The sequence below is a fragment of the Oratosquilla oratoria genome, chromosome 1 (genome assembly GCF_046742065.1).
Source record: "Oratosquilla oratoria isolate Oo_2021 chromosome 1, ASM4674206v1, whole genome shotgun sequence".
Classification (NCBI taxonomy): Eukaryota; Metazoa; Arthropoda; class Malacostraca; order Stomatopoda; family Squillidae; genus Oratosquilla; species Oratosquilla oratoria.
Window position 1 is genome coordinate 60,823,122 of NC_134777.1, and position 11,842 is coordinate 60,834,963.

Genomic DNA, 11,842 nt, shown 5'->3' on the forward strand with positions numbered 1-11,842 from the left:
CTTCATCAGTCCCAGTTTGATATGTAAAGGTGGGAGTAAGACCTTGTTTGGTTCAACAAGAGAACGAGCCTGAACATTGTGTGAACCAGGTTCCAAACGTTGTCGTGGTGGCCATTCTTGTCTGACAAAATGTTGATCATCAGCCCGACTATCCCACAAACACAAAAAGCATGGATACTTTGTGTACCCACCCTGTAGTCCCAAAACCAATCCAACTACCTTAAGATCTCCACAGATCAACCAACCATGGTCATTGTAGTTCAGAGCAGACAGTAGCTGATCCATGTTGTCATGAGTTTCTTTCATTTGCACCGAATGACCGATTGGAATTGAAGAGTATTTATTTCCGTTGTGAAGGAGGACTGCCTTGAGTCTTCTGCTGGAAGAGTCGATGAACAGTCTCCATTCAGTAGCAACATAGTCCATCCCCATTGATTGAATCAAACCAGCAATGTTGTTGCAGTAAACTAATGACGAGTCCTTCTGGGTTGTGAAGAACTGTCTAAATTCTCTTTCACGCTCTCGGTACCAAAAGAATGTTGTCTCAGGTGCTAGCAAATTTTTCTCACGAAGACGAGAACCCAGAAGTTGTGCTGATTCCTTTGATAGGTTTAGATCCCGTGTCAGGTCATTGAGATCTGCTTGTGTTAGAGGCACTGGCCGGTCATTCTCTTCTGGCATGTATTCTCCACCCTCTGCCCTGTCTAGTGCGTTATCAGATTCCGATTCAGAGCTAGATTCCATTGCAACATCTGGCTTGGGAACGGGCAGGCCTGGACCATGAGGGACTGGTCGTATGGCAGACGGAACATTAGGATACTGAATACAATGCTTGTTCTTGCGGTTGACTCCTTTAAGATTAGTCATGCAGAAATAGCAGTCTGACACATGATCTTTACCCTCTCTCCAAACCATTGGAACAGCGAATGGCATACTCTTCCTTTTTTTATTTCTCCAATCACGCAAGTTCTCGACACATGTTTTGCAGCTAACATGGGGTGCAAATGGCTTGTCCTGGTCCCCAAGCTTAACTCCAAAGTAAGCATGATATGCCTTCTTCACAAAATCAGTTATATTTGCTAGTCGACGAGGAAGAATCACATTACCACATATGTAGCAGAACCTATCAGGATGATTTGTGCATTTGCGTTCTATTTTCTGTCAATCTAAGATACGTGTCCAAAATAGAAACACAAGAAGCACAGATTCTTATAAAATCAGTCACATTGATTGGAGATCACACTTTTCTAAACCATTTTCAGTTTCAGTGTTGTCAATGCAGTTTGTCAATGTAGTCAATGCAGTTTCAGTTTCCTGAAAGTAAACAAAAACATCATTAGGTTTCAGTATCAGTTTCGGGGTGCTACAGTATAATTTCTATGAAAAAAAAAATATAGGCTATACCTGCAGCCTCGTTTTCCTTATACTTAGTACCAAGGTCTAAATATACAGGTCAGACCGTTTACATTCTTCTGCGCAGCTTCTGACGTCATTTGGCTGAGTCCATTTTCTCTTTGTGATACACTGAAGAAAACTGAAACGCCAAGGAAGACAGGAACTATAATATTTTATATATTATATATATATATTATATATTCATATATATAGACAGGAACTATAATATTTTATATATATTTTATATAATATTTGTCAGAATATAACTAATTGCGAGGAGCGGTGCGAGCGAAGGCGACGTCATTTTCGAACGACGGACCAGCTTCAACTGACAGCTATAGGACCCGCTAACCCCACTTTGAACAGCCAGGTGACGTTCACGGGCCCGCTGCGCCAACTCCCTCGAAATTCGGTCGGAAGTGGTTAGACCTTATATTCTTAGATCTTGCTTAGTACTATACAAGGCCCAAAAGTCGCACTTCTCATATCTCAAAAACTAGCCCTGATCCAAGGAGACGGATGGCATTTTTGGATTCAGCGCACCAAAAAACCTATAAATCACTTGAAAAACCTTCGACTTTTGAAAAAAAAAAAATTAAACGCAGGCCAGTGTAATCATTACGGTCAATATCAAGAACTTAGCATGAAGAATCGTCGCCCCAGACTTCGAGAGGGTGACATTTCTTCATGTGGGATATCCTAAGGTGTCAATTCTTCATGTGGGCCATCCTGGGTTTACGATTCTTCGGTTGTATAAGTTGATGACAATAAATATAACCCTCATTCAACCTAACCTAACCTAATATTTATACCATTTTTGATATTCGGCGTACTGGGGTGACAATTCTTCGGGTGGGATCTCATGGGGTGACGATTCTTCATGTGGGCATTCTGGGGTGACAATTCTTCATGTGACCCCAAATTCCTTACATCAACCTCGTAATCACATGAAACTACGAACAGTTGCCATTTTCCTACTTGATAAATATGGTGGCTCTGGCTGCAAACGGACCAGCAACAACTCCTGGTCATTTGAGGCGTCGAGACGCACCAAATAGTGCTGTCGTATCTTCTGGGATGACTAAAACTGCCCACTTACCACGACCTTCCTTCCCAACATTTAGATTAATGATAGTAAATATGATAATGATAATAATAATAATAATAATAATAATGATAATAATAATAATAATAAAGTGACTTCGCTACGGTGATGCCCCTCCAACCCCCATTAGCTGAAACACAACTTTGTAGTGGTTTACCACTAAAAGTATCTTTTTCGGGGGATGAATCTGGACACTTGTGCTTATACATCGGGGGTAGCCATCATGTCCCGTGTTGGCTGCCCTTAAGGTCCGAAGTATCTGAAGATCATCAATGAAAGAAACTTTCATTGGCCAGTGTTTAACAGATTCCAAGAAGAAAGAAAACGAAGAACACGGCAACTGCCGATAGACTAAGTAAACTGCGCATGCGCATCGCGGGTCGTGGGCAGGGAAGGCCAGGATACCTCATTAACAATAGCAAGCAAACTCAACAAGGCAGAAGGCCTGGGAGGAGGGGGGGGGGTGAATATGTAAGTGTCCAGATTCATCCCCCGAAAAAGATACTTTTAGTGGTAAACCACTACAAAGTTGTGTTTTCGGTGGAAAGAATCTGGACACTTGTGCTTGCATCTGAAGCGGCTGGCTGGGAGGAGCCTGAATGCTGTGGGGAGTAATGCCGATCCTGCCCAAGTAAAGTAACCTAAGAAGAGATACATAAAAACGATATATAAAACATAAGTTTATTATGTTTAAAAGATCGTGTAAAAAGGGGGGTATAGAACAGAGACACTGGTAACCTTTCCCTAGAGGGAGTGAGGTCTCCGGTACGCTGTACCCACTTCCTATGGTATGCGAGCTATTTCCTGTCTCTCCACTTGCCCCCCCCCCCTTTAGGAGAGAGAGGTGGACTGCTGACCTAGACTCTGAGAGGTCGGAGGGGAGGTGCAGACCGTTGTATACATCACTATAACTACATCACCATTCCCATAAATCATGTGAGCGGTGTCACAATCACCACCCAGACATTCTGTCGCCAGACACATCCGCCCTGACAAGCTGACCCAGCACTTATCGCAGGAAAGCTGACCCAGTAGTTATCGAGCACTCGGAACCAAGATACACACACAGACATACGAACGCACACATAAATGCGGTCAATCGCCAATTCCGAATAACACACAACACAGTAGTAATCAACCCTTGCCCCCTGGATATATTATACACTATAAAAAGGGATATAAGAAATAATTTATGAACTAACAACCATGTAAAGGGCCGGATTTTCCTATTAAAATTGTTTTCAAGGTGACTAAAGAGCACCTCAGAATTCTACAGACACAGCACTTCCGCCCCACAAAAACGGAGTGCAGAGCTCCAGGAGCGGTCGGTGTCTGACGTGCCCTGTGTATCATAGTGTATAGTACTGTGCGTGAACTGTGTAAATAAAGTGAAGAAACTGAACATTGTGATTTGTAACCCCAGGGGGGTTGGTTACATTCTTGGTTGAAGAAACTGAACATTGTGATTTGTAACCCCAGGGGGGTTGGTTACACCGTCTGAGGGGGGTGAGGCGAGAGAGGCACGTCTGGGAGTAGCCTGGTTCCCATGGCTACGCAGGGAGACGGGCGTACCGTGTGTATCAGGTACATGGTGCGGAACGAGGTAGTGGAAGCCCATCCACCCAGATTCTGCACCTTATCCACCGAATGGGTACGGAGGAACGCGAGAGAGGCTGCGAGGCCCCTAATAGCGTGTGCTCTTGGTGCCTTACCCGGGTCTGCTAGGTTGATAATCTTGCAAAGCAGGGCGGCTACCGCTCTAGCCTTGAGTGGTTTGAGCGACGTGGAATTGTAGAAAAGGTGCTCCGGGCTAACCCGTGGTGTGTCACGTAGGTAGTCTCTGTAGGCTGCCACGGGGCACAGAGGGTGAGGTCTGCCACCCTTAAGAGAGCGGGAATGGTGATGGGAGCGATTAGGCTCTCTGATGTCTCATTCTTAGCGAGGAAGGCCGGAGAGGGTGACAGTGTAAGAGAGGAACCGTCCTGAGCCAGTTGAGAGAACTGAGGGTGTCTGGTGAGTGCTGCTAGCTGAGAGGACCTGAATCCTGTAGCTAGGGCGATGAGAAAAAGTGCTCTCATGAGGTAGCCCGCACTGTTCAATGGAACAAGACGGGTCTCTAAAAACTGTAGCACTTTGTGGAGCGACCATTTTGGGGTGACCCTACGAGAAGGTGGGCGCTTAACCCTCAGACCCCTGAGGAGCAGTTTTAGTGCCCTGGTGTGCACCCTGATACCCAAGCTGAACTTGAGCGGGTCTGCAAGGGCCGAGTGGTGGGAAGCTACCGTGGAAGGCACTCGGTTGGTGTTGTTGCCCAGCCAGGCGAGGAAGGCCAAGACCGTGGCCTGTGAAACCAGCTTCACTTTCTCCCTGGTGAGGAAAGACTGAAACCTCCGCCAGCATGACTCATATTGATTGATGGAGGAGGGTCTGTGAGCGGCTATCATGGTGTCAACTACGCTAGGTGGAAAGAGCGAGGAGAGTCCGGCTTTGAGAAACACCAAGCGTGAAGATTTAAGGATGAGCGCAGTTGATCCGCTACGTGCTGCGCGAGGCACGTTGAGCCTAGTAGGAGCGGATTGGGGCACCAGTTGTGGAGAGTTACGTACCACGGCTGAGCCTTCCACAGTGGAGCCACCAGCAGCACCTTGCCTCGGTAGCCCCTGAGCCTTCCACAGTGGAGCCACCAGCAGCACCTTGCCTCGGTAGCCCCTGAGCTTGCTGATGGTGTGTACCAGCATCTTCGTCGCCGGGGGAGGGAAGAGGTATATGTAGCCCCACCTGTTCCAGTCCACTGTCAGCGCGTCTGGGCCTCCTGCCTGGGTCCGTACCGCTAGTGATAGGAACTGTGGTAGCTGAGTGTTGGTGGGTGACGCGAAGAGGTCTACCTCTGGGGTTCCGTACCTGGAGACCAGGGAGAGGAACACTGTCGTCTTGAGCGACCATTCTACTGATGTCGTCTTGAAACGTGACAGTACGTCGGCCCAGTCGTTGTCCACTCCCTTTACGTGCACTGCGGATAGGTGGATGTTCCTGTGGTGAGCTAGTGTGAGAATTTTCTCCGCTAGTTCGAGGAGTTGGCGTGACCTCGATGACCCCTGCCTGTTGATATTGTGCACTGCCGGGTAGTTGTCTAGGCACAGTCTGACTGCTTTGTCTGGTAGGCTGGGTTCGTCCTGAAGGAAACGGAGGACCACCCAAAGTTCCCTGGCGTTTATGTGTGCCTCTCTCAGTCCTGCTGGCCAGGGGCCGCAACTCTGGTGGCCTCGATCGGACTGGTACCCCCAGCCCACGTCTGATGCGTCCGAGGTGATGGTGAGGGAGTAGAGAGGTGTTAGCCAGGGTACGGCGGAACGCCATGAGGCGTGGCTTAACCAGCCACGCAGTAGCGTGTGCAGGACGGGAGGGACAAGCTTCTGTTTGTCCCTGTGCGTGGTGGGTATGGCCGCGTTGACTTCCAGCGTGAGGCGGCGGTGCATGAGGCGACCCAGGGGGAACGTGGGAGCGGCGAAGTTGAGAATCCCGAGCAGCGTCTCCCACTGCCGTTTGGAGTGTGGGAGAAGGCGGCTCGGCGAAGGCTTTTGATAGTCTTCCTGATGTTGTATTGCGACAACGACAGCGTCGCTGTAGTCGTATCCCATTGGATACCGAGGGCACTAGGGAGGACTTGGGCAGGTTTAAGAGGAAGCCCATCTCCCCTAATACTCTTACAGCTACCAATACGCTCGTTAGTGTCTTCTCTCGAGAGGGAGAGTACACTAGCCAGTCGTCTAGGTACACGAGGGTCGCCACCCCTTGGTCCGCGAGGACCGAGGTGACGATCTTCGAGAGCTTGGTGAAGATCCTCGGAGCAAGAGAGAGACCGAAGGGGAGCCTGGTGAACTGGTACGTCTCGGTCCCCACTTGGAACGCCAGAAAGCGTCGGAACCTCGTGTGGATCGGTACGTGCCAGTACGCGTCCTGGAGATCCAGGGACGCGAGCCAGTCCTCTTTGGATAGGGTAGCACGGACCTGAGCTACCGTTACCATTTTGAAGTGTTGAGGCTTCAAAAACTTGTTTAGGGCGCTCAGGTCCATGACTAACCTTGTCTTGTCCGAGTTCTTCTTCGGCACGGTAAACAGGCGGGAAAGGAAGACTTTGCCGTGAGCTTTTTCTACCACACCCTTCTCCACCATGCCTCTGACGTGGTGGAAGACGTCTGCTGAGACCTCGGTATCTGGGGGCGGACGACGTGGAGGCAGCTGTTCCCAGGGCCAGGTTAGGCCGTGTTTGATGGTGCGCGCCTGCGTGTATGTAAACAAACTGGCCGTTTTGGTCCGACAGCATCACAAAAAATAGATAATGTAATTAGCACCAGGGAGTGACTATGGTAACACTGCGTTGCAGAAAGGAGCGAGTGCCGGGGCGGATGTCCTTGTGCCCCTGTTGGTGGGTAGCTGTGGACGGCCTCGGCCTGAGGGAAGAGAGCGGTCAAAGCTGAGAAAATGCCTTGAATTAGATAACATATGGTGGAAAGTAAGGCAAGGTGTTATCATGTGTCCTGTAATAACAGACAATGAAAGCATAATGCACGTACCTATACTGAGGAACTGGTACTTGTATGATGGTCGGCATGGCTGCAAGTACTCGGTCCGTGGCCTCCCGGTCGAACAGGTCGAGCGAGAGTGGTTTGGCCCTGATGACACCCTGTCTAGCCTCCGCGGGTACCGACTTCACTGCGGAGCAGCGGGAGTCGGCCCTGGCCTCGGCGAAGGCACGGACTGCGTGGGGTAGGGCTGTAGCCACTAGCGACGCCGTCTACTCGCCCACTTCACTCAGGAGGTTCAGGGTGTCCCTGTGAACGACACGTGGGAAGAGGTTATTATTATTATGATAAGATGCCATAAGAAATATAACATCGAAATTACACAGTGCGCTTACGAAGTCACAGACAGAAACTGAGGAACAAACCTGAGTTGACCGTTGGAGGCGGTGTGCACTTTGCTAGCCAGGGAGCGTAGGGCTTGTGTCAGGGTGGAGGTCAGGGAAACCACTGAGAGAGTGTGGGCCAGTTCTGTCTTGGCCGATTTCTCATTAGTGGCCAGTTTACTCTCTGGCTCACTGAGTCTGGACGGGAGCGAGAGAGCATCGGAGGTAGTTTGCGTACCTCGCCAAAGTATCCTGGGTAGAGCAGGGTCTACACAAGATGAAGGCGGGAGTATGGGCACAGATGGTAGTGCTGGACGTTTAGGTGGAGCGGACTTAGTAGAGAGAGAGGCCGTCTCGACCAGTGCAGCCTCAGCGGGGAAGAAGGACGAGTCGGGCATGCGAAGCATCGGTACCTCATGCTCTCTATACACGGGTGACACGTCGGCGGGGAACAGTAGTGGATTCATGAGCATAGCTCTGACAGCATCAAAGCACGTCTTTTGATTAAACTTTGGTTGCTGTGGTGTCTGCTCCGCCTGTGACCAGGGTTTCAGTTTGTAGGATATACGCTGGTCACCTTTGTCGTCCGTAGCGATACTGATGAGGACGTCAGTCCGAATCACAAAACCAGATGGTGAGGTAGGATCCGGGGCAAGCGCTATCAGCTTTCCTCCTTCGTGTTTCGTCAACCACGTAGACGGTAGAGGGGCCCAGTTGTAAGGCACGAAGTTAGTTATAGGCTCATCTTCTTCCCAGTCCGCGTCGTCATTCGAGTGTGACGAGGCGAAGCTCGGTGAGGGAGGTGGAGAGGAGCGGGCCGGACCAGGAGCGAGGGCTGGTGCCGGTCCCGGGGCAGGCGGAGTAGTATGATACCAGGGCTGAGAGGGCGACTGGCGGATCAGGTTCAGTACCTCTTCCCTGAAGCCCGGCACCTCTGAGAGGAGAGAAAGTTTAGGCCTCCTGGTGGTCCTAGGAGAGCGGGATCCGGAGTGTGACCTCCTCCTGTGCCCTTTAGACCATCTATGTCTATGGTGCCTGTCCTCTCTCGATGGGGAGGGAGCAAACGAGGAGGAAGAAGGGGAGCGAGGTTTCCCGTTGCTCCTACTCTTACTCTTAGAACTGTGTTTCTTACGCGGCGAGGCCGGTGGGGGAAGACACACTAGGGATGGGGAGCGCGACACTGAACTCGATGAGAAACGGTCTCGGGTAGGCGAGGGAGAGTGCGCGTGAGGAGACGAGCGTGAACGAAGCGTGTCACAGTCCCGGGTAGGCGAGGGGGAGCGTCGCCCAGGCGAGGGGCGTAGCTCCTTCCTTGACTGGTGTGGAGAGCGAGAGCGGCGGGTAGGCCGAGAGCTACGACGGGAGTGGGAGTGGAGGCCCGAGGTGGAGCTTCTAGAAATGGAGAGGGTACGAGAGCGTGACCATCTCCTAGGGGTAGAGTGTTGCCTTGCTTGAGATGAGGCACGCTCAGGAGAGGCAGAGGTGCCTCCAGACACCGTACGGGCCCTGACGAGACCCAGCTCCAGGGCCAGGGCTTGATCAGCAACCTCTACCCGCGGGCTGCCCCGCTTTTGTGCTGCCTTCTTCAGGCGCTGCCACACCGCCCGTAGGGACACTAGAGGAGGCGGAGCCGGTCTAGTGTCTTTAGGGTAGAGCCTCAACTGTTGCACCCAACACTCACACTGTGGGCAGGCGGTTGGGTCGTAGCGGAAGTCTACGAAACAGGGCGAGTGCGTGGAGCAGGCGAGGTGGCCGTCTCTAGCCACCTTAGCGGTGCAGCCATCCTGAGAACAGATCAGGTCAGCACACTCTGCCTGAAAACATAAAATGCACGGAGTTAGAAGTAGTCCACCAAGGGAGGAGTGACTAACAATTCTAAAACGTGACTCGAGAGGTACGGGTTGCCCAAAACTCCGTACATCGACAAAAAACACCCAGCGGGTGGTACCAACACCAGGATAGCTCAGTGGGCGACTGGTGTTGGTGAGAGCCGTACCCCGGAACGGGGTAGTCACCCACGCTAGGAGGGTGGCGCGACCCGTCAGGCAGTAGCCCGACACGGGGGTGAGTGTGTGACGTGTCGGGCCAATGTTGTCCACCCCAAGGTCTAAATATACAGGTCAGACCGTTTGAATTCTTGTGCGCAGCTTCTGACGTCATTTGGCTGAGTCCATTTTCTCTTTGTGAAACACTGAAGAAAACTGTGAAACGCCAAGGAAGACAGGAACTATAATATTTTATATATTATATATATATATATATTATATATCATATATATTATATATTCATATATATAGACAGGAACTATAATATTTTATATATATTTATATATATATTTTATATAATATTTGTCAGAATATAACTAATTGCGTGGAGCTGTGCGAGCGAAGGCAACGTCTTTCCTATACGCTGCACCAGCTTCAACTGACAGCTATAGGACCCGCCAACCCCACTTTGAACAGCCAGGTGACGTTCACGGGCCCGCTGCGCCAACTCCCTCGAAATTCGGTCGGAAGTGGTTAGACCTTATATTCTTAGATCTTGGTCCACCCTTGCCAAGAGGGGACGGCGGACAGGGTCCGCGTGGGTTCAGGGTGATGCTAAGATCAGGAACCAAGCAGCGTAGCAAGAGCTACTATGGGGTGCGTGGAAGCACGCATCCACGAGTTCGGAGTACCCAGGGAACAACCGAACACGTACTCTCCAGACCGGGCGTAACTGGCTAGGAAACGTCGGTAAAAACGAGAGGGACTAGTCTACTCTGAAACAAACGTCCAGAGGTCCCCCAAACCTCAAAGGAGAACGGAGTACCCAGGGAACAACCGATTCCGAGGAGGGGGGGGGGGAAGAAACTGCTAACCCTAGTGTGTAAGCACACACCCTCATCACACCAAGGAGGTCCCACGCACGGGCCTCAGGACGGCATGGGACAACAAAAACCACCCACTGTTAGAAAATGTGGTACGTCGAGACGACGGAACACAAAATCTAATAACAGGATCGATAAAAAACGGAGGTTAATCTAGCGAGAGGAAAAAGAACTGAGGGAGTACACATGTGGAACAACCTCGGAAGTTCTAAGTCCCCGCGCACAAAAACCACAGCCGCCACATTTCTCTAAGGCTGATGTCACACGGGCGGTCTACCCGCCTGACCGCGGCGGGTGAGACGCATTTCCCCACTTGAAACCGCCGCGGCCAGCCCGCCTGGCTATGTCAGACGAGAGTGTTTTACATAGGAATCAATATAAAGCGGTTCCGCGGCGGCTGACCCGCTTTGCACCCGCGGCGGCCAACCCGCTCGTCTGACTCTCCATTAACTCACACGGGAGAGATAGAGAATGGAAACGGCCAAAAACTTTTTCGGAACTTACCATGAAGAGGAGTGGGGTCGGACGAGAAGGAAGAGTGCTGCCTTCTAGAGATGTCGACGACACGGTCCGAAAAAGCTTAATGAGGTATCCTGGCCTTCCCTGCCCACGACGCGCATGTGCAGTTTACCTAGTCTATCGGCAGTTGCCGTGTTCTTTGTTTTCTTTCTTCTTGGAATCTGTTAAACACTGGCCAATGAAAGTTTCTTTCATTGATGATCTTCAGATACTTCGGACCTTAAGGGCAGCCAACACGGGACATGATGGCTACCCCCGATGTATAAGCACAAGTGTCCAGATTCTTTCCGCCGAAAAAAAAAAATCGTTTTGGCATCAGCGTCATTCTCAAAGGGCGTCGCCGTGTCGACGAGGGTAAGAAAATCATCAATCGTTTCAATCACTATCAATCAACGCAACCGCAGTCATCTTCATCCATCAACCACTGCTCCACTGCTTCCCTGCCATCGCCCCCCCGCCTCTCCCAACGCCACCTCTACCATTCCTAACTCGTCCAATCACCAATCAAATCATGCTCCCAGCGCCAATGACCCTCGCCCCGTCCCAACCCATTTCGAGCCAACCCTCCTCTCTCACACCTCTTCACTCCTTCCTTCAACCTCCTCCTCCTTCATCTCCATCTCTTACCGGCGACAGGGCTGCTGCTGCTGCCGTCCTGCCCTGACACACTCGATCGAGCCACCCACAGGGCACCTAACGCAGGAAGGGTTTCGTCGCCCGCTGCAGGGGGAAGCAGCGCCGCCCCCTACCCCCTGCCAACATGGGAACCCTATCGACTCCGGGGGTTTGTTTGCGCTGTGTTGTATAACAACCACGACACTTCTTCACTCCAGGCGGCTGGCTATGCACCTTGGACCACGGGGCAAGGAGGAGGAGGAGGAGGAGGAGAGGAGGAGGAGGAAGGAAGAACAGGAAGAGCAAGACCAGCCCATGTCAGAGGTCTGTAAAACCAACTGTTTTTGGTAAGAGGAAACAGGAGGTGAATTAAAAGTAGGAAAAGGAAAATAAGCACCGACAGACATCAAAACCAAAAACCTCGCAACAGTAT

The 11,842-nt window shown here is 51.0% G+C and overlaps 1 protein-coding gene across 3 annotated transcripts; it reads right to left on the reverse strand.

Moving 5' to 3' along the window:
• Window positions 1-2,694: 2,694 nt before the first annotated feature.
• LOC143031779 (uncharacterized) lies at window positions 2,695-11,009 on the reverse strand. 3 transcript variants are annotated; one of them, XR_012967045.1, is made up of 4 exons: window positions 10,780-11,009; window positions 7,449-9,220; window positions 7,075-7,332; window positions 6,692-6,951 (listed from the first exon to the last, which is right to left on the reverse strand). XR_012967045.1 is itself a non-coding variant. In XM_076196092.1 (3 exons), exons 2-3 carry the CDS (start codon window positions 6,671-6,673, stop codon window positions 4,252-4,254), a joined length of 2,373 nt encoding a protein of 790 aa, XP_076052207.1. In that variant the 5' UTR covers window positions 6,674-6,951; window positions 7,075-7,297; the 3' UTR covers window positions 2,695-4,251. The 3 variants fall into 3 exon arrangements, 2 of the variants coding, with proteins under 2 accessions (XP_076052207.1, XP_076052285.1); XM_076196092.1 differs by lacking the exons at window positions 7,449-9,220; window positions 10,780-11,009 and adding an exon at window positions 2,695-5,144 and having other exon boundaries at window positions 5,194-6,951; window positions 7,075-7,297; XM_076196170.1 differs by lacking the exons at window positions 7,449-9,220; window positions 10,780-11,009 and adding an exon at window positions 2,695-5,144 and having other exon boundaries at window positions 5,194-6,974; window positions 7,075-7,297.
• Window positions 11,010-11,842: the final 833 nt, after the last annotated feature.

Bases quoted from the DNA above. Each gene is read 5' to 3' on its own strand.
- LOC143031779 (XM_076196092.1), bottom strand. From the start codon at position 6,673: ATGGTGGAGAAGGGTGTGGTAGAAAAAGCTCACGGCAAAGTCTTCCTT. The intron at 5,145-5,193 runs GTGCTGCTGGTG...TACCGAGGCAAG, and splicing joins TCAGGGGCTACCGAGGCAAG to GTGCTGCTGGTGGCTCCACT.